The 22,247-nt window shown below is 56.2% G+C and overlaps 1 protein-coding gene across 1 annotated transcript in view; it reads left to right on the forward strand.

The window, feature by feature from the left end:
• The first annotated feature begins 13,746 nt into the window (after window positions 1-13,746).
• KBTBD11 (kelch repeat and BTB domain containing 11) overlaps window positions 13,747-22,247 on the forward strand; it is a 13,824-nt gene continuing 5,323 nt past the window's right edge. Inside the window, exons 1-2 of the mRNA XM_040490415.1 lie at window positions 13,747-14,153; window positions 20,569-22,245. Of these exons, the coding sequence (XP_040346349.1) occupies window positions 21,347-22,245 (899 nt within the window). The 5' untranslated portion in view covers window positions 13,747-14,153; window positions 20,569-21,346. The remainder of the gene's footprint in view (window positions 14,154-20,568; window positions 22,246-22,247) is intronic.

Here is a 22,247-nt window from a genome sequence, read left to right on the forward strand (position 1 = left end):
CCGGGCGCGCAGGAAGAGCCGGAAGACCCCCGGGCGCTCCCGGGCGCGCGGGAAGAGGCTCGGGACCCCGCGGGGTGCTCGCACAGGTGCGCGGCAGGCGGCCGCCCCGCCCCCGGGCGCTCTCACAGGTGCGCGGGAAGAGGCCCGCGCGCATGCGCGCCGGAGACCACCGACTGGGGCTCAGCGTCCTGGCTCGGGTGGGCCCCGGGGTGGAGGGCGAGGCGCGGAGCTTCGAGGTAGGGGTGGGCCCCGCGGAAGGAAGGCGGTGGCCAGACGCCCCCGGAGGCGCGGGACTGGGGCAGCAGGGGCGGGAAGGGGGTGGCAGCAGGGGCGGGGGAGGTGGGCGAGTGGGGAGGTGGCCGTGGTGGCCCTGCTGGCGGTGGGGGTGTGGGCAGTGGGCTGGGCGCACCTCCGTCTCGCCCCCGGGCGCCCGCGTGGAGGCGGGTGTCCGATCCGCGGGGACTCCCCCGGGAAGCGGGTGGCCGCCTCCCCGCAGGGCGTGCGGTGGGAGTGGGCTGGGAATCGGCGGCCGCGCTGGGTCTCGGGGGCGACGAGCCCCGCGCTGTCCCCGCGGTGACCGCCGCCGAGGAGACGGCCCCCGGAGGCCCGGGAGCGCCGCGGCCCCACGCGTGTCCGCACGCAGCTCGGCCCAGCCCGAGGCCCCCCAGAGGCCCGCCGCCCCCGCGGAGCGCTCGTGGAGTGGGGGGGGGGGGAGTGCGCTGTGGCCACGTTTGCTGCCCGCGCGGCCGAGGATCCCCGCTTTCTCAGGGCCTGTGCGCGGCGCCCTACTCGCGGGTCCCCGGAAGCAGGCGAGGGGTCCTTCCCGGACTGGGGACGCGCCCCGCCGTCTCTCCTCCCTCGGCCGCTCTGAGCCCTGTGGCCGCAGGTCGGGACCTCGAGACCCCGCCCCCGGGGTCGCACTCCCGCCCCGAGGGTGTCGCCCTCAGCCGCCGCTGCTCGCGGTTGCGCTCCCTTCTCGCGGAGCCTGTGCCCCCGACCGGGCCGGGCAGCCCCGTGCCAGCGCCGGTGGCCTGTGCGAACGTGCCCGACATCACGATGGGGTGGGGGCAGGACAAGGAGCGGCGTCGAAATACCCGGCGCGCGGAACCAGCTCTGCCTGCGCCACCGACTGGAAGACGTCCGGAGGGGAGTTTGAATGCCAGCCGCGCGGCCCGTCCGCACCCACACGTGCTGGGGACCCCCCTGCGCGGGAGCGGGCAGGTCTGGGGGAGGGGCTGGCTCGGGAGCCAAGGCTCCCAGAGCATTTAAACAAGGAGGGTTTTGAGTAATTCCAGCACCTCTTAGTTTCCTACGAAACCGTATTCTCTATCTCCACCCCCCACATTTATGTTAAGGGAAAAGAAAAAACAATATGATAACCTGCATTTGTACGCACAACACTGAAGGCGTGAGCATCCGCTCTTAATTCCCTGCCCTTCCCCCTTAAGTGCCGAGGGAGCGGGGAGTTCGCTCTGTTCCCGGCCTGTTCTCTGGGCACCTCTCGCCATCTCATTAAATAGCAGTTACTCAGACTCTAATTAGGAACTCCTAATGGGTGCCAGCGCTGCCCTTGAGCCTTTTATCCTGAGCTAATGGCGTCCTATTATTAGAATACTCCTCTCCACACCCCAAAAACCACAGAAGCCAGCCTTCCCCTGCCACCAGATTTGCTCCCGGGATGGCCCTTGCCTGCACATTTATGGTAATTGGCGTTGGGAGCCTCTCTTCTGGGGATAACTAAGCAAAAATTTTAATGAGATAAGAAGTCTCTTGAGCTTTTAGTGTCGACTGCACAGATACTGCTGGTAATATAATTAGAACAGAATGAGCAAAATTGTAAGATGTTGCTTGTGTTTAAGGCAATCTCGGTTTGGGAAGGGAGAAAAAAGTAGTGCGGATGTCTGCCCGAGACTACATGCTTGCAGGGAGATTTTGTATACGATCCTCTGGCCTTTTTGCTATCTGGGCGTCCCTTCAGGGAAGGCCCAGCCTTGACGCTAGAAGAATCTGGAAGAGTGGTGAGGCCCTGGCCTCATCAATGAATGTCTTTGCACACAGTCCCCACTGCTTCCGTTTCCACCTCCTTAAGTCCCGGTACAAACGGCGGTGGGAAGGAAAAGGTCTCTTTTTAGCTTAAAATACACCTTTGGAGTCTTTGTTCCTGTTCCGGAAGAACAGAGGTTCTCCAAGCTCTGAACGCCTCCATCTGGAATCATATTTCTGTTGTTTTCTGAATGCCAACAGCATAAATTGCTCAGTAATAATAGCTTTGCAGAGAATCTGGAATCACTTAGGCAGCAGTAATGCCCCCGAGCCTCCCTACATCTGAGCTTTGTGACCCGAGAGGACTGTGGCTTCATTGGGCTTCAGAGGCGCCTGTGACGCCGTCCGCTTGCAGGGCAGAAAGCCCCCGTGTCATTTCACACATCTTCCCCTGGTGACTCAGGATAAGATCTGCTCTTCTCTGGAGTTCAAGGGATTATTGTCTCCACCGTGGCCCTGATTGGAGTTTTTCTCTTGCAGTTATTGTAATTATGTTGAAATTACAGTGTTGGTACCCAGCACATATTTGCAAAATAGTTCGCAAAGAGCAGCAATAACTTTTGTAATAAAATTAAAACTTCTAGGAGTTTATCCTTTGCCAAGAACCTGGCTCCTGCTGGAAACGATATTAAAATAAACAGTGCCTTGAAAATTGAAGCCATTCTCTGTCTTATGCAATGTTTGACCAATTAAAAATTAATTTCCTCCTTTCACAAATATTTACTGAGTACCTTCCGTGGGTCAGGCACAATTCTAGGGGCGGTGATGAATGAAGTAGACCCAGTCCCCCAACCCCTTGCAGCCTAGACTCTAACGAGATGAAAGTCAGTAAACGTGACCGTGTGAATTCTTGTGTAGTAACAGATCAAGACAAGTGTTCTGAAGGAAAGGAATAAACCATGAAAGCACATAACAAGGAAATGTTGAGTTGAGATCTGAAGGGTGAGAAGTGGCAAAGGAGGATGGTATGGTGAGGTCCCAGGGGGAATCGTGTGCAAAGGCCCTGTGGTGAGGACTAGGGCACACTGGAAAAGTGAAGGAAGGCCAGAGCAGAGAGTCGTAATTTGTAACTTCATATAATTTTGTTATTGTGATATTTCATTTATGCAAATTGATGGGGCTTCATACTTTAGGGCTTGATGGAGTAGGATATGGGTTAATTTTGCAGAGCTGAGATCTACCGAATCATAAAGGGAAATCACCAAATAAGATGATGTGGACGAAACGTTTCATAAGCTGATAAGCACAGTGCCAGCGTTAATGCTGTTATTACTATTGTATTACGAAGTCTTAGGCTGTGAGGTCCCTCGAATGTGTGAATGAGGAACCTCCTACCTTTGAGTCACCGTCTTCTCTCGTTTTTACTGTGGCTGAGCCCCCCGTCTGGGCTCTGCACATTCCTCTTGTCTCCTCTGGTCAGTTTGTCACACGGTGGTCAGAGCAGTCATTTACAAACACAGATCTTACCGTGTTGGGGCGTCAGTGGCTTCCCACTGTCAAAGCTGCACCCCACAATTCTTCACATGGGCTGTGAGACCCCAGTTGCTCTGGTTGTCCCACAAACGCCCGCGTGCGCCGCTGTATGCGAAACCCTAACCCCCACTGCGATAGTGTTTGGAGGTGGGGCCTCGGGGTGAGCAGGTCGGGAGGATGGAACCCGCATGAATGGGGTTCGTGCCCTTGCGAGAAGACGGGAGTCTGTCTCAACCGTGTGAGGACAGCGGGAAGTCGGCCACCCAGATGACCCTCGCCCAGCCATGCTGGCCCCCTGATCTGGGACTTTCCAGCCTCCAGAACTGTGAGAAATAAGTATCTGTTGTCTCTGATGTTTTTGTGTAGCAACGTCAGCAGACTCAGGGTGGCTTTACACGGGAACAATCTGCTTACAGATCTGCGGCGTGAGGACGGCTCGTCTCTGTACCACTCGGCGGGCGGTGCGGTACGTGGTGGCTTAGAGCCCGCACAGCCTTGAGCTCTGTTGTCTGGGCTCCGGGTGGGGCTGGTTCAGGCAGGCGGGGACCCTGGAGCGTCCCTGTCTCTCTGCGGCCCCTCCCGGTGCTCTCCCAGCTTGGCCGCTTCAGTGCGCTGGACCTCGTCCACGTCGAGGCACGGTTCCCAAGGACCGCGTCCTGAGGAGGGAGAGCCGGGGGGAGTCCGCGCCTCCTTTCCCAGACTAGGCTTGGAAGTCCCCCCGTGTCACCTCACGGGAGCTCCCGGCCTGCCCAGGTTCGAAGGCAGGGAACGTGGACCTCACCTCCCGTGGCGAGTGTCCTCTCGCGTGGTGAGAAGATCGTGCTGGACGGGAAACGTCCGTGGGGCCATCTTTGGAAAATACCCTGTGTCGCAGCCCACTCTCTGGCCACTAACTTCCTATTCCTCCCGCGTGCAGTGTCACGAACCCCCCGTCGGGTCCCCCAACCTCATCCTGTCATGGCATCGGGCTCAGGCTCCAGCATCCCGTCACCGAAATCAGGCCCAGGTGCGCGTGAGCCGTCCTGACTGCTGGTCAGGAGTGCAGCTTCGTGAACACGCTCTTCACGTGAGGACCCACGCCCCAAGCCACCTGCCCCACACCGGACATGCAGTGGCAGACGCGTGTGGGACAGATGCCGCAGGCCCTGGGGCTGGAGCCAGCAGGATGTTCGTACTTGGACAGAGACAGACTCGTTTCTGCTAAGGTACGGGCTCCTGTGGCCGTGGGGCCGGTGAGGCTGGCGGCCGCCAGGCAGGGGACCGGGGAGGGAAGGGGCCGCTGCTGGAGCCTGAGGGCCATCCGGGGACAGGCTTCTCTCTTCCTGGGGGACCTCAGCCCTTCCCCCGCTCCGAGCCTTCAACTGTTGGATGCGGCCCCCCTGCATCAGGGAGAGGGTTCTGCCTTTAGCCAAGTCCACCAGCTTAAGCGATCATTCCCCCTAAACGGTGCCTGCCCAGCCACGCAGATGGGTGCTTGAGGGAGCGTCTGGGTACCGGGGCCCAGCCACGCAGACACGTGGACATCCCCGTCACACCCGCCTGTTCCCCAGCGGATGTGGGAGGCCCCCAGAGCCTGGCCCGTGCGTCCTGCGCTGCGGTCCGGCCCAAGCTGGCAGTTCCTGGAAAGGGCTCGATTCGAATTCCTGAGGATGATTTTTCCATTGCTCTTGGCCTTGCCTTCTGGATTCGTGGCGCTCCCTTGGAAGTCACCCTTTCTTGTCCGGAAGAAATGCCTGGTGTGTGCAGCTGACGCTTTTCTCAGCCTGCTTCCTGTTTCCGTCTTGTGCTGTCTCTGTCCCACGGAGTCCACGCCGGTCGTGCCTCTTCCTGTTTGTGCTGCAGACGCGGGGGGCCGCCTGTGGCTCTGTTGGGACTCGTGCCGTTTGACAGAAGCAGCGGTCACGAATGTCGCTGGCGTGGGTCCTCGGTCTACCTTGGACCTCCGCTGGGCCAGGGCTGCTCGGAAAAAAAGTCCCTGAAATTCCCAAAAGCTGCAGTTTAGTGTCCACGAGGCAGGAGCGCCTCAGGGGACTCCTGTCTGAGAGACGCCGAGGCGCCCCGTCCGACATTTACGAGGCCTCCACAAAGGATCTGGGTTTGACCCTTACTTGAAGCTCCTTAATTTGACGCTCTTGGCGAGGCTGGGAAACGGGCCCGTTTTATGTTCGACCCCAGCCCCCAGCAAGGCCCGGTTCCTTGATATTTGCTTGGTCCCAGTGTCACTTGAGAACTGACTGCTTCCTTCCCGGACCTTGTCTCCTCTCGTTCCATTGCGCCACCAAGAAAGACCTCAGCGGCATCACTGAGACCTGCGTGGAGACCGCCCTGAGGCCGTCGGTTCGGCGAGGCTGGCCGTGCCCTCAGCCCCTCTGCCGCCCCAGCACAGGGGGCTCGGGGCAGGGGCCTGGCCCCCGGGGGGCCCGCTGGCTGCCAGGCGTCTGCTCGGCTGCTGGACGTCCTTCCGACCCAGCACCCTGCCTGGCCGAGAGCCCCGGGGTGGGGGTGGGGTGGGGTGCACAACCAGTCATTCCAGAAGACCCGCTCGAAACAGCAGGGTTTGTTTTGGTCACACTCTGCAGGGATCTGCAGGGAGGGTCCTCTGTGCCTCACTCAGCTGAGGGAAATGCAAACAGATCCTCCGCAGGTGCACACGCCCTTCCAAAACCCAGGCTGGGGCCCCTGCCGGCGAGCACTGCCGCTGTCTCTGGTGGCCCCTCCGGCTGGGCGCTCCAGTGACACCCCCCCACCCCCACCGTGTGGGCATGGGAATCCAGGTGTGGGTGTCACGAGGACGAGAACCAGCAGCTGCCGTTTGCAACGTGGCCGCTCAGGTCCAGAGGATGCTAAGGGGTCAGCATCCCCTGGGGAGGGCAGCGTGGGACGGGCCGGACCGGGGGGGCCAGGGCGTGCCAGCCGTGTGTCCCTCGGGCCCCGTTCCTCCTGATGGCCTGCCGGCGGCTCCCTCGGTGCCCCCCGTGCCCATCTTACAGCCTGTGTGCGGGGACCACGTCTTCAGGCCTCCTGTCCTCCTCTCAAGTCCTGCTCGTCCTGTTCGCCCCCAGGTACACCTGGCTTCCTCTGGGAAGCATCCCTGGACGTGCCGGGGAGGTCTGTCCCCTGTGCTCCCCCCATCTGTGATCATTCACTCAGTCACTGGGGACAGGTGGCGGGGGAGGGGTCTGTCTCGCCTCCCGGACCAGAAGCCCCGGGAAACCCGTCCCGCACCCGCCCTGTGTGGGGTGGCACCCGGTGGGCTTGGGGGGGCTGATGAATGAGGGCTGGGCGTCCCCCCTGCAGCGGGAGCCTGCGAGCCAGGATTCTTCGTGGCCTGTTCCCTGTCATCTGTGCCCGGCATTTCGTGGGCTTCCGTCAGTGTGCGTTTGTGAACGAATGCATGACTTAGTGAGAAGGAAGCCCACCCGACGGGGCCCTGGACAGTGCGTGGGCTGTGTCTGTGCCAGAAGGATCGCGTTCTCGGCGGGCGGAGGGCTCGTGGTGCAGGGGAGAGCCGGTGTCCCCTGCCCTCTGCCCTGGAAGGATGGCTGCTGGCTGGGGAATTCTATCCCGGGACAAGATAGCAGCTGTGAAACGTGACCGGGGCAAGAAAAGTCTGTGCCTTAGTTCATGCCACAGCTTCTCATTCATCACTCCTGGCACCTTGCATGGGGCACTCACTGCGCGGTCACTGCCCCCAGAGCTGGTGGGAAGCCCGCTTCGGCCGAACGTGGAGATGGGGTTCGGTAATTTTAGGCACGTGTGTTGTCATTTTGATCACGAAGCCGAGATGTAAAGAACAGTCCTCTCTGTTTCCCGAAGGCAGACAGACAGCATGATTCGCTTTTGATGTAAGCACTTGTGTTATTTATTAAGGAGACCTTATGTGAAGGTTGGATTTTTTTTTTAACTTTTTAAGTGTTTTTTCATTGTTGACAGAGAGAGACAGAGCATGAGCGTGGGAGGGGCAGAGAGAGAGAGAGGGAGACACAGAATCGAAGCAGGTCCCAGGCTCTGAGCTGTCAGCACAGAGCCCGACGCGGGGCTCGAACTCACAGACTGCGAGATCATGACCTGAGCCGAAGTCAGACGCCTCACCGACTGAGCCCCCCAGGCACCCCATTGGGTATTTTAAGGAGAAATACTGGGATGGGAGAAAGAAGCCCAGTTTATGAACCAAAGGTTGTGAACCACGAGGGGGAACGTTGAGTGAACTCCAGGCACCTGGGGTACGTCTCCACGAGCAGCCCCAAGGTCACGGGGAGACCGTGGTCCCAAATCTCATGCTGCTCGGGTGTGGCTCTAGTTGGTGGTTTGTGGGTGCCTTGGGTGTGCTGACACGGGGTGTGAACTGAGAGGCGCTTGCCCCCACCACCCCGTGTGGAGCTCTTCCCCCTCCCCCCCCCGCCGGTCCCCCTGCTACAGCAGGTGGCATTCGGCGGCAGAGGCCCAGGGGCACGGTAGCGCCTTTTCACGCTGTCCTGCTACCACCTGTTCCTGGAGGCACCAGCCTCGGCCCCGAAGCCTCTAGGAGCTGTCAGTGTGATGCACTGCTGGCCGCGTGGCCTGTCTTCCGTGGTGTCGCGGGCTTTGTAGGAATCTGTACAAATGGCTGGATCCTAGACTTCCGTCCTCCTGAAATTGAGAGAACACCACACAGGAAGCAGGGCACACTTCCTCATGGGGTCGTGAGTCCAGGTCAGCATCAGTGCTGATTCGCTGTGTGGCCTGGAGCAGTCACTTGACCCGTCTGGTCTCAAGTTTCCCCTGTTGAAGCAAAAGGCAGGGCGCCTGAAGAACTGGGGACATCGGGGTCCCCAGAGGCCTGGGTTTGGGGACGGGATCTGGAGCTGGACATTTGGACATCCAGCAGGCTGTGTGAGAGTGTTTTCCCTGCAAACCTGCAGCCCACGGCAGGCCCCGGATTTAGCAGAATTTGACTTTTGAAAGTGACGTTTTCTTTTCAGGACCCTAAGCCTGAAAGCCTGGCCATCTCACTGAATTCTTCACCGAGGGCCCTTCCTTTTGGGACCCTTCCGGAGTCAGTGTTGTTTTATTTTGTGCACGGACACACACACACACACACACACACACACACACACAAGTGTGCACACACACGGGCATGCGTATGTGCACATCTGTGCATAGAGGGCTGTGCATGTAGAATAATGTCTCTGATTCCCAAAGTAGTACCTGCTGAGGATAGACAATTTGAGGGGAGCAAAATTTATGAAAAGAGAAGTCACACATCATCTTGCCACAAACAAGCTTTTTAGACTTTTTGGTATTTTTCTCAGTGTTTTTCTGTGGTTTCTGTGTGCACACACACAACCACATACACGTGCACACGCACACACACGTACACATGTGCACACGCACACACACGTACATGTGCACACACCCACCCACATACACATGTGCGCACACACATGCACACACGTACACGTGCACACGCATGCACACATGTGCACACACCCACATACACACGTGCATGCACACACATGTATGCATGTGCACACACCCAGCCACATGCACATGTGCACACTCACAGGTGCACACGTGCACACACCCACACACATGTGCGCACGTGTGCACACACACATGTGCATACACCCACCCACATACACATGCACACACCCACATACACAGTACACACACATGAACACACATGCACACACGTACACATGTGCCCACACCCACGCACATGCACATGTGCACACACACACACGTACAGATGTGCACACACCCGCCCACATACACATGTGCACACGCGTGCACACATGCACACACACATGTACACATGTGCACACACCTACCCACATACACACGTGCGCACACATGCACACACGTACACACACCCACATACACGTGCACACGCGTGCACACACACGTACACATGTGCATACACCTTCCCACATACACATGTGCACACGCACACACATGTACATATGTGCACACACACCCACATACTGCTTTGTAAGTGGCATGTGCCGCCTTGTGATCTTGGTCTCTAGAGTCACTGTGGTCGAGGCGTTTTCACAAATGCTTGGAAACTTCGAGAATGTAGCTTTTAACGAGGGCCTATGAACACGACGGAATTTGTTGGTAAAATTCCTGGTCTGTTATCCCAGGGCTTTGCAGATAGGAATGCTGTGGGAAGTCCTTGTGCTCAGAGCTCTGGTTTTCCAGAGTGGGGCTTCCGTCCGTGTCGTGAGTGCTTTGGACATGCCAGGCGCAGGTCTCCTGAGGTGATTGGGTCTCTGAGCAGCACGTCCTCGCACAGGGAGCCTGTGTGAGCACCGTGGCCCCCAGGCGCGTCCCGCCCCCCGCCTGCTTTCAGCGGGTCGTGCACTCTGGGTTAAGGCAGTTTGACAAAGCACTGTGTTCTCCTGCTCCGAAGGGGTCCACACTCTGTCCTAGCGTCCACTGAAACGTCTCTAAAAGCTGAAAGCCCTTTTCTGGAGCTCCTGTCGCTGGGGGCTGGGCTGAGGGGCCGGGCGGCTTGCAGAGACCCCCGAACAGAAGGGTGGCTGCAAACACAGGCTACGTGTCGGGAGAAGAGGCCGAGCGTCCCTGGAAGGAACGCCCCGCGTGTGGCCTTGGCTCCTTGTGAGAGGTCGCCTGCCGAGGAAGCGCTGACCCTCCCCACGAGGAGACACGAGCTGTGCTGCGATTCTGTGCGGGGAGGCTCATCGCCACTGGTTTTGTTGCCTCTGTCCAGGCCTGACACACAGCGACTGTCCACGTCCTCCTGGAATTTCAAACGCTGGACACACTGCGGGGGACGCTGTCCGGTGCCTCACGGTCACACACCGAAGTCGCAGCCTCCCCAGAGCCACTCTGATGTCTTACTGTATTTTGCATCTGCAAAGTGGGACTGTTTGTTTTTTTCTACAATCATCACCTTCGTGAGACTGGTTTCCTCTCTCGCTCTGAACTCACTTCGCGTTAGCTTCATGCTCCCAGGGACAAAATGAAGACACGTCGAGACGTTGGCGACTTTCATCTAGAAACCACATTCAGTCCGATGTTCAAAGCGTTTGCAAAGACAGCAGATAATAGCACAAAGGCTCCTCAGATTCAATCTCAGGCCAGAACTATGAACCTTTAGCGTCCGCATCTGCACTCACCTGGCTGTGTCTGGACCGCCCAGTGGTCTGGTGGCTCACACACGTGAACTCACACTCGTCAGACCTTTTGTCTTGATTTCTCCTTCAAAGGTAGCGGCTAAAATATCAGCGAGAGCAATTGGCACTTCACGTCCGCCTGGACACTGGGCAGAAAGCCTGTTCTGCGTGGCCGTCCGTGACCTGAAGCACACCGCAGGCGTTTTCCCTGGACTCACGGCAGTCACACTCACTGTTCAGGAACAGCCATGCCCGAGGAGGAAGTACAAGCTAAATAACATCCTCTTTTTGAGGATGTTTTTGGATGTTTTGGTGATGCAGGTGCAGTGGGAAGGAAAGACTGCATTATGTCTTAATCAAACCAGAGCAGAAGTTGGAGAGAAGGGTTTCTACCTTATTTTCAATGTGTATCAACAACGGTAGATAAACAATGACATTGATAGCTAGGGCACTGGGTTAGGACTCTGCATAGTTGGGTTTAACAATTTTTTTTTTAATGTTTATTTTTGAGGGAGAGAACTTGAGCAGGGGAGGGGCAGAGAGAGAAAGGGAGAGAGAGAATCCCAAGCAAGCTCCACTCTGTCAGCACAGAGCCCGACACGGGGCTTGAGCCCACCAACTTAACCGTGAGATCATGGCCTGAGCCGAAGTCAGACACTCAACCAACTGAGCCGCCCAGGTGCCCCCCACCTCCCAGGACTCTGCACAGGTTTTAATTAAACTCTGTAGGTATCCGGTCTGATCTTGGACAAGGCTTCCTTTTATAAATCCAAGAGCTTAAAACTTTGAAAATGACAAAATGTGAGTTTTTACCTAATGTCACCATATTTCAATTCCAGTACAATTTTAAGCATCCTGAATAAGTTAATCAAGCACTCCAGCACTAGGAATGAAGTAAGTTACTATGTTGATTAAATCTGCTTGCTTATGATTAAGGTCGTATGGCTTCCATTAATTTTCAGTGAAGCCAGATTCATGAATTGATAAGGACTGATAGCCATTTAAACAAACAGAGGAACATCTGACATCTTAAGTTGTGAAATATCTCAAACACCATACACGATGTGTAAAAGGAAATAGACAAGTTATCCTTTGCCTTGGATGCTTTAAATTTCCAGAAAAACCAAGTGATACCAAGCTGGGAAAACGTCCCCTTCCTTCCTTCTTGGGAAGTAACCTCTATGCCAGATTCCTTCCTCTTCTTTTCACATCCTGTAAACAACCTACAGGATTGTACTTCATGTGCAGGATGTGGACGGTATTGCATGGTATCTTTGTACCAACTGCAAACCCTCAAAAATTCGAAGTTGTGTTTTTGAGATGTATTCATAGTCATGTAAATTAGCTCATTTTCACGTATATAGTGATTTGGGCAGACACGAGAGTAGTCTAAAAGCAGTCTAGTGAATTCCATTTGTGCAGCAGGACACAAAGCATTCTCTCTCAAACACAGGACTGAGCACGGTCGCTGCCAGGTCACCTTCCCTGCGCTTCCTCACAAACCATCAGTGGCTCTCCACTGTAACCAAGACGGAGGGGCTCCACGGACGTGGCTGGTCCTCCGCAGTACGGCCAGCCAGCCGCTTTCTGTTTCTAGAACCGGTCAGGCTTGTTGTCACCCCAGGACCTCCCCGTGGCTGCTCTCTCCCGCCTTCCCTGCTAACTGCTACCCCTCTCAGCCGTCAGCCTACCTTCCATACTCTCGGAGGACTCTTTCCTCATCCCAGAGTAGGAATCCCGTCCACCGTCATCAGCTCTTGGAAGTGTGTGTTTCCTTCATGGCACCCGCCACGGTTTGTATTTCCATTAGAGTTCATGTGACGGCTTTAGGTTCACCTTCCTCACGAGCCCCGTGAGGGCCATGGGGCCTGGGGCCACACCTGTTGTGTTCCTCGGTGCTTCCTGGTACGTCGTACACTTCCTGCTACATGGTGGGTGTGCAGCGTGGTCAACGAGGAATGAGCCAACGAATGCACATTGTTCGTTATTTATCGGTGCTGAGGGATCCATGGGAAGTTAACAGCACAACTGAGAAAAACCGGGATTGAGTTGGCACGGGGAGTCTCTTATTTTCCGGCTTTCTGTCACTGTGGGACACTCCACTTTATTTCAGTGGAGGCACAGCACGGATTTACTCGGAAAGGGCCAGGTTCACCCAAATACTGCTCAGAACTGCATTTTGTAGCTACAATTTGCAGACTGTCAGTGATTCTCTAACCTTAGTGCTCACACTTGGATGTTGGGCCAAATCCATGATTCTTGAATCTTGACCCACGAAGAAAGAGAGATGCTTCTATTTCAACAGATTCTGAGTTTGCATTCTTTTTTTTTCTATTAAGTTTTTTGATGTTTATTTATTTTTGAGAGAGAGACAGAGCGTGAGCAGGGGAGGGGCAGAGAGAGAGAGGGAGACGCAGAATCCGAAGCAGGCTCCGGGCTCCGAGCTGTCAGCACGGCCAAGGATGTGGGCCCAGAGAGCCCGCGATGCCTTGGCCTTTAGCGCAGCGCTGTTGAGCTGCCCTCAGAGCCGGGAGCACAGCGCCTGGAGCAGGACGCCTCGGGCTGACCGGCAGGGGCGCTCACCCCTATGGCCCCCGTGGCTCCCGTGGCCCGCTCCGCTGGTGAACACATGGAATGAGCCCGGGGAAGGTTTTCCCGAGGCCACGCGGTCAACGCTCCGGACATGGGAAAAGAGAAGGCTGCCGTGGTTTGGGTCCGTTGCTAATTTTTTTGGTTTTCTGAGACTAGGAACTCGAACTGTCTGGGCTTCAGGCATTTTCTCCTTTACTGAATCAAGACGGTGGTGACGCTTGTCCTCACGCATGGATCACGAGGGGGCTCGTCTGGGTACACGGGTGGGGCTGTTCGCGCTCCTTCGTCCCGCTCGAGGCTTTCTGTGCTGCTGTCGGGGCGGGAACCTCGCTGTGCATGCTTTCCCGGCAGGAGCTGTGCTGTGCCCGGTTCTCTCTAAACGTCCCGCTTAACCCCCTGGGCGATGCAGCGCGGCGGTTCTGGTCTTCAGCCAGTCTGACTGCGGTTTCCAGGGACGGGAATCCCACCCAAGTCAGCATAGGTTACAGATGGAACTTATTAGCTCACGTACGTCAGAAGCCCCGGGGTGCAGCTGGCTGTAGGCACGGCTCGATCCAGGGGCCTCTCTTTCCATCTCCTAGGTTTTGCTCTGTGTGTTGGCTTCCTTTTCTTCTACTGAAAACAAGCTTTCCTTTGATTTCAGCTCCCTGACCCGCGGAGGCAAGGCCCTTTCTCCTCCTGCATCAACTGGAAGGCTGATGTGTCACTGCCGCAAAAGACCTGGCTTGAGGCCGTGCTCCGCTGAACCCGGCACCGAGGAGCGGGCCGGGCCCGGAGCAGCCCTGTAATTAAAACCCACCCGCATCTTCTAGGATTACAGAGCAGTATCGTTTATCTGGGAAATGGAGAAGCCGGCATAGTTGTGGAGGAGATTAGAAAGCCCATCTTTATTTCAACCCCCAATCCCTGTCAAGAACTCTTTTTGTCAGCAGCATCCTCGCTCCTTGATAAAACTGTAATGTGTGTCATCCTTGGTACAGCTTCTGAACTTCCATGTGTTTTCAGAGTTTGTTTTTTGTTGTTTACCTAGTTAGCGTCATCCATCCATCCATTCTTCCATTCATCCATCCATCCATCCATCCATCCATCCATCCATCCAGCGTTTACTGGTTGTGCTTGGAGAACCCATCCCTGTGCTAAAGACAGAATGACTAATGAAAGCTTCTGTCCCAGATTTCACGTTCTAGAAAAGGGTGGTGCACAGGCAGATGGGGGGCGATACTAGGTGGAGCTAAATTAAGACATTCTGGGAACACAGACCACACCACCTCACAGGGAAGGGAGGCGAGCGGTTTCTACTGGACGGGGTGCACGGGGCTGGAGCTCAAGAAGGATCGGGATTGTAGTTGAAATGCTGACCAAGCTGGCCTGGGGCAGGGGGAACCCGTCAGCCCAGGATCTAAGATACAGACCTGCACGAGGGCACAGGTGTCCTGGGAACAGCTCAGAGCCTCCTTCACCAGCCTTGGCCTCGGGACTTTAGGAAGAGCTGTTACATACACCTGTTATTCAGGAAATTCTCTGAAATTTTACTTGGTGCAAGTGAGCCCTGCCAAAGATTCACCCCCTAAAGTTACAAAGATCGTAACTGCCCTAAATGACTCCCGCCAAAGTGCTCTGAGCAGGTGCGCGCACGCCGCTGACTGCTTTATTCTCAGAGCTGGGTGGGGCACCCAGAGTTACTAGGACCCGGGATGGGACGCCCTGGGCAACGGACAGAGCGTTTGGAGACGGTGTGGGCTTCAGTCCGCCCAGCTCGCGGCTGTGACGGAAGTCCCCTCGTGCGCGATCAGTAGCGCGTGCGGAAGCATTGGGCGTGGTGCTTCTGGGGCGGGTGCCCTTGAGCCAGGGCGCTGGTTCCACTCTGGCTCTGCCACTTACCAGCCGCGTGGTTGGTTCGTTGTATGATGTGGGTGAGATTGCTTCACATCTCCTTTCCTCTTCTGTAAAATGGGGCTAGTGAAAGCAAGGGCCTCACAGGACGGTGGTGAGGGTTGTGCATGGTTGCATGATTTATCCCAGGAGAACCGTGCCTGGCACAAGAGATGTTAGCTATCGTTTTTATCGCTACTAGTGTGTGCTCAGCCTGTGTTACAGTTCATCTGCGCTTTTAGGAATCTCCTTCATAAAAAATAAAAATCATACCTTGTAGTGTGGTCACATAAACCCCAATGTCAGTGGACCTACCGAAGGGCACCACTTACTCATCAAATTATTCACCAAAGTATGTCACCAGCCACCCTGTCCATTTCCTTTTCTTTTCTTTTTTTTAATGTTTATTTTTGAGAGAGAGAAAGAGAGAGAGTGAGCGAGCATGGAAGGGCACAGAGACAGGGGGAGACAGAATCCTAAGCAGGCTCCAGGCTCCGAGCTGTCAGCACAGAGCCCCAAGTGGGGCTTGAACCCATGAACTGTGAGATCATGACCTGAGCCGAAGTCGGTCGCTCAACTGACTGAGCCCACCCCCCCCAGTCATTCCTACCCTGTCCATTTCTAAACTACACAGACTATGTTACCTAAGTTGGTTTTAGTTTTCTTTCATTCACTGAGTATCTCCATGCTTGAGACCTCGTAGCTCTCTTCCAGACACGCTGGGTGTGGACCACTTGTCACGTCTTCCGACACCATGCAGCACTGTGCTCTTGGTGGCCAGACAGCAGTGTTACTGGGATGTGTTTCAAAATGAAGAAGCATCTTGGGATCGATGCTTCTTCACACCTGGCTTTGGACTTTGTAATTCTGCACACATAGTGTGATGGCCCTCCTAAAACTCCACTCTGTACTACGAAGAGGAAACATGAACCAGGCATTGGGGTGAAGATCAGAGCCTCGCGGAACATCGGTTCATCTACAGCCTGGGCTCTCTCCTGACCCACCAGCTCTAGGCCCCCTCCAAAACTGCCAACTGTTTTAATTGAGGCCCAAAGAAGACATCATCTTGAAAAGTAATATTGGTGTGAACAGCCGAGGCAAACCAACACATTCTTTAATCCAATAGAAAATTCCTGGAGCTTCCTATGAGTTTGTAAGACTCTGTGACAGTTCTGTTTATGGCTTTCTTTGTTGATGAACTTCACATTGAGTGCTGGCTGCTTACCAGGAGGATGGTGTCTTTCTGGTGTTGAGGGAGGCACACAGTGGGGACAGCATGGGCGCTGTCCCCAGGGCCTCTGGGACCTAACGGGTGTGGATGGAGACGTCTATGGAGCAACAGGCTGGGCAGGACGTGGACAGCACCCAGGAGGAGCTCCTTACAAGCAGTACGTGTCACGGAAACTCACATAAGCTTCCTAAGTCGATTGACAAATACAGTTTTTTTTTTAAAATTTTTTAATGTTTACTTATTTTTGATAGAGCATGAGCGGGGGAGGGGCAGAGAGAGAGGGAGACCCAGAATCCGAAGCAGGCTCCAGGCTCTGAGCTGTCAGCACAGAGCCCGACGCGGGGCTCGAACTCACAGATTGCGAGATCACGACCTGAGCCGAAGTCGGACGCTCAACCGACTGAGCCACCCAGGCGCCCCGACAAATACATTTTTTTTTTAAAGCTGACTGTAATTATTTAAAGGATTCTTTTTAGCAACCTATATTACAATGAAGCATATTTAATTTTAAATCAACTAATTTCCACGTTAGAGACACAAATAATGTTCCCATTAGGATATCGTACGATCATTAAAAAAAATTCATTGTTCATAGTGAAGAAACTCATGGAAAGAAACTGTAAAACTTTGGTTTAGGTTTCTGTGAAGAAGAAACTCCTTCAGGGGGAAACGCTACATAAATGACATTTAAATAAGACTTGTTCTTGAAATACTTTCTGACTACAGTCAAGAGGGGAGCCTGTCACTGTCACCTACGTATCCACCCTGACACGTCCCTTTTCACCATCTGCCGCAGCAGCCCCCAGAAGCAGTGTTCGGGGCAACACCTGACGGCGATCACTCGGGAAAGAAGTCCTTGCTGATGCCACGACCGGGTGCGGGGTTTCCGTTACTTCATGTGGCCAGGACGGGCACCCTGCCCAGAGTCCTGCAGGACTCCCTTACTGGAATTCTGATTCTAGAACCAACCACCACATGGAGGGAAAGCTGTGACTCCCAGCCCACGGAAATTGGGCCATAACCTCATCAGCAGGATTGCTGAGGCCTCAGGGCTGTTAGATGCAAAACGGGCTGACTCTTCCCCATCTGGTTTTTTTTTTAAGTTCATTTTGAGAGAGAGGGAGCGTGCATGCACACAAGCAGGGGAGGGCAGAGAGAGGGAGAGAACCCCAAGCAGGCTCTGCACTGTCAGCACAGAGCCCGACATGGGGCTCGATCCCACGAACCACGAGATCATGACCCTAGCCGAGATCAGGAGTCAGACGCTTAATCGACTGAGCCCCCAGGCGTCCCTACTCCCCATCTGTTTTCAGGCAAAATCACAGCAACGGGCCATTCAGGGAGGAGGGAAGACAGAGCTACTCCTGTGGAGCTTCTCTAACACCTTTCGGGAAAGAAAGTGGTCCCTCTGCGTAATGTCTTCATTTCTCCTGTGGACTCTGACCCGCCCATTCTTCAAGGTTTGGGAGAGACTCGGAAGAGGCCCGAAGTGGTGCTCGGGGACCGTCTTCCAGAATCGCTGGCCAGGAGCTTCCGGTGGGGGTGTGGGTGGGGAGGGCTGGCCTCCCGGCTCCTAACTGGGCATCACCGTGCCTGACGTCGAGTGGCAGGCCGTCTTGGGGCCCGGCCCGTAACACCCGTGTGCGGCATCGCCTTGGCTGGCTGGACGTGAGCAGGGACTGACCTGGTCCCGGGGTGCACAGCTGGGCACGTGGCTGAGCTGGGAGGGGCTCTCGTGGCCGCATCACTGATATCCAGGCAAGGGGGCCTCTGCCTACCGGCTCTAACCCCAGCCGGGTGCCCGGGGAGCCCGGGGCGCGAGCGTCCGCGGAACAGCATGAAACCGTCTCTGCTGCAAATATCCCTCAAAAGGACAGTTTCACAACTTTCACGTGTGCCGAGGAGTAGACGTGGTATTGTCACTAGAACTCTAGAGGCAGGATTTTCGAGAGGATTGTTCATCTTTCTCTGGGTGGCTGGGCCGAGAACCAGTTCTGTCTCTCCCAGGCCAGCAGACGGCCCCGGCGGGCCACACCACGGGCTGCTCTGGATTGTGTTGGTTCCTTTGTGGAGCGAGAGCCCGTGCTTCATTGTAGCTACAACATACCCCACGCTTCCCAGCCCGAGTCTCTTGGGCCTCACACTCATGCTGTAGGGCTTTCAAAACACAGAGCCCCAAGCGTAAGCTTTAAAAACGCGTCCTGTTCTCTGCCATTCCTTTCAGTCTGTGATGATTTACAAGAAGACAACTCTTAGGGTTTTCTTTGAACCGAGTCCAGCCAGAGAAAGAACCAGGATGTTCTGGGGCCCTTTCTCAGCCACAAAAAGAAATAAAATACTAGCTTGGTTCTCTGAGGTCTACGGTCTTAGGCGGAGTGCAGAAGTGTGAAAGAACGAGCCTGAGTCCCTCTGACTTTGTGCCCGACGTGAAGGTTCACAGGTGGATACTTTTACCTGTTTCCCCCACGGCTGACTGGCAGCCGCCAGTCTGTTCTCTGCATCTATGAAGTTTGAGTACGATTTGTCAGTACATCTCAACCTTCCCTTGAGTGACCTCACTGATGAGAAAGCACCACTGGGTCCCTGGGGAGACACCACGAGCTTTGCTTACACAGTGCGTACAGGTTTCCAGTTCGTTGTCACGCTGCCTCGCTGTGGGCCAGCGGTCACGGCCACCTTGCCGGGGCATGGCCGCTGGGGCCGGGATGGACAGCACTGAGCCTGCACCACAGCGGGGCTGGGCCACAGCTGAGTAAACAGGAGAGCCTCCTCCACCACCCGCGCCCCCGGGCAGGCCAGGGTTTCAGCTTTCTCTGCATTTCCCTGTGTCCCGGGACTCTGCTTTGCACACAGCGGACGTACCCTGAAAGTTACTGTTAAAGATATCTGGAAAGGAGAGACAGAGGAAGGGAGGGAGAGAGAGAGAGAGAGAGAGAGAGAATTGAATGTCTTGAATTTCCAACTTGAAGACATTTACTGCTAACATAATGGGAAAGTTTTTTTTCTCTTAATGTTTGTTTATTTTTGAGGGAGAGAGAAAGAGAACAAGTAGGGGAGGGGCAGAGAGAGGGAGACACGGAATCCAAAGCAGGCTCCAGGCTCCGCGAGCTGTTTCAGCACAGAGCCCGACAAGGCACTTGAACTCACGAACCAGGAGACCATGATCTGAACCGAAGTCGGACACTTAATCAACTGAGTCCCCTAGGCGCCCCGGGAATAGTTTTTTAGTAATAGCAGCAGGAGGAACAGGGCAGGCAAGTGTAAATGCTGAACCCTGAACGTTTATGAGGACCAGGTAGGCGAGGTAGAAACCAGGAGAGGTTGAGGGAAGGTGATTGTCATGGATCTCAGTGGAGAGGCTAACACATCCTACATGTGGTTTCCTTCCCTGTAAGTTCTCTTCTTTAGAAAGCTGGGACATGGTCGGGCCGTCCCCTTTACGTTCATGGTAAAACTGCCAAGATCCTTCCAGGCTGGGGAGTCTCAGAAGGTTTTGCCAACTTGGGAAAGATATTTCGTGACTTTACGGTTCACCTGCACGTGCTCACATCTGCCTTCCACATACTTCCTTTTTAATAATTCTTCTTCTTCTTCTTCTTTTCTTCTTCTTCTTCTTCTTTTTGTTGTTGTTGCTTTGGCTTTTCTTTTGCTGTGCATGGACTGTTTGTGGGGAATTGCTTCCCTGAGGTTTTAAAGACACGATTCCAAGAATGAGCAGTGCAGACCGATTTCGGAGTTAGGCCTCTGAGGCCAGCTCCAGCAGGTCCTTCCTCCCAGTATCTTTTGCCACTTAATTTGAATCAACTGGAAAAGACTGTAGGAAAAACAATTAATAAGGTCAATTATGCTCTCTCACTGACCGTTCTTTACATACACATCTCATTACTTTGAAAATAAGCTGTTGATATTTGACTGCTTTTTAGCCGCAAAATGAGCAGTTTTGTTCACATCAACCCTATGTGTTTAAAGCCCTCTGCCTGAATTGGGTTCTCTTTCGGGGGCCTCACAGCCAGGGCAGGAACAGGGGAGAGAACACTTCCAAAAATCCCTAAATTATTCTGTATATCTTCTCCATCAAACTCTCCAGCAGCCCAAAGTCACAAACCCCTTTCCCACCAAACGTGAGTCCCCTAACCTGAAAGTCAGGGGCAGCGCAGTAGACCCCACTGACACAGAATAACCCCACTGAAAAGTGCACATTCAAACGCCCTCTCTCTCTCTCTCTTCCATAAACAGGAACAAGAAGAGTGTGGTGACACCATATGGAAACACCTGATGTTCCACAAAGGAAGAGGCTCCTGATGGATCCGTGAGGAAGGCCAGCTCTCAGGGCAGTAATTGTGTTTTTCTAACACCTGGGCAAGTGAATTATGGACACCCCCCGGGGGTGAACAGTGCGCACGCAGACGCATCAGGACTGCTGCTGATGCTGCCAGGCGAGACTGATATAAATGGGAGTCGTACAAATAAAAGCTCCGTGGGGGGGCTCGCTACCGAAGCCCGAGTTCAAGTCCCCCTTCTGAAGTTTAGAGACAGCCTGCCTGGGTGGTGTTTGTCCTCGGACCCAGTGAGGAGACCCAGAGTGATGAACACTGACTCGGAAGGAGGCGGCATGCCCCGGTGGGCCAGCCGTACCCAGTAGCCCAGTGCTTTGGGGACGGAGCCGCGGATACCCGGCCGGTGCCTGCGCGGGACCCTCATCAAAGCATCAGTGCTGCGGCCTGGGGACCAAGCCACTGAGACCCCGACGCCCGGCCGGCCAGCGGTAGCGTGCCTGCGGTTCATCAGCTCAGCCGAGAGTGCATCTAGGGCCGACCCCCTCCTGCACGCGGGAGAGGGCAGCGCTGTGTGAGCGCCACGGGGGCTGTGGACGCAGAAGTGAAATCTGATCGCGGGCCAGGAAAGGCCTGCGCAGCTAGAGCCCAGAGGAACCGCCGACCTTGAGTCAGGGCGCGGTCATGGTGGGCTGCTGAGCGGGGGTCGGGCCGCGGCGGCGGCGAGCGCAGGCAGGCCCATGGAGAACCCGGTGCCTCCCTGCGCCCTCTACCCCCGGGAGGACCAGGGCCGCGGGGCCGAGGCCGGGGACGCCTTTGCGCAGGGAGCGTGCGGCCAGGCCGGGGACCGGGGCGGCGCTGCCGCAGCTCCGGGAGAGGGCAGCCTGCAGCTACCGGACGCGCAGACACCCTGCAGTCTGAGCGCGTCGCTGTGCTTCAGCTCCGGGGACGACTCCCCGCCGCAGTCTCGCGCCTCCGCGGCGGAGGGCGCAGCGACTCCCCCGCCCTCGCGTCGCAGCGGCCAGCGGGTGGTGGAGAGGCAGTGGGAGGTCGGCAGCGCGGGCGCCGCGTCCCCCGCGGACTCCGCGTCCCCGGAAGAGCCCGCGTCCGCCGAGGAGCGCGCGTCCCCGGAAGAGCCCGGGGAGCCCGCGTCCCCGGAGGAGCCCGCGTCCCTGGAGGAGCCGGTGTCCGCCGAGGAGCCCGCGTCCCCGGAGGAGCCCGCGTCCCTGGAAGAGCCCGCGACCCCGGAAGAGCCCGCGTCCCCGGAGGATCCCGGGGACCCCGCGCCGGTGCCCCCCGGCGTCGGGCCCGCGCACGGGGAGCCCGACCTGGTCATCGAGGTGTCCGGCCGCCGGCTGCGGGCGCACAAGGCGGTGCTGGCGGCGCGCAGCGACTACTTCCGTGCGCGCGCGTCGCGGGACGTGCTGCGGGTGCAGGGCGTGGGCTGGGCGGCGCTGCGCCTGCTGCTGGCCTACGCGTACAGCGGCCGCATGGCTGGCGTGCGACCCGACAACGTGGCCGAGGTGGTGGCCGGCGCGCGCCGCCTGCAGCTGCCGTGCGCCGTGCAGCGCGCCACCGACGCCGTGGCTCCTCAGCTGAGCCTGGCCAACTGTTACGAGGTGCTGAGCGCGGCCAAGCGGC

Source organism: Herpailurus yagouaroundi, unplaced genomic scaffold (assembly GCF_014898765.1).
Source record: "Herpailurus yagouaroundi ecotype Mexico unplaced genomic scaffold, PumYag 181, whole genome shotgun sequence".
NCBI classification, from domain to species: domain Eukaryota; kingdom Metazoa; phylum Chordata; class Mammalia; order Carnivora; family Felidae; genus Herpailurus; species Herpailurus yagouaroundi.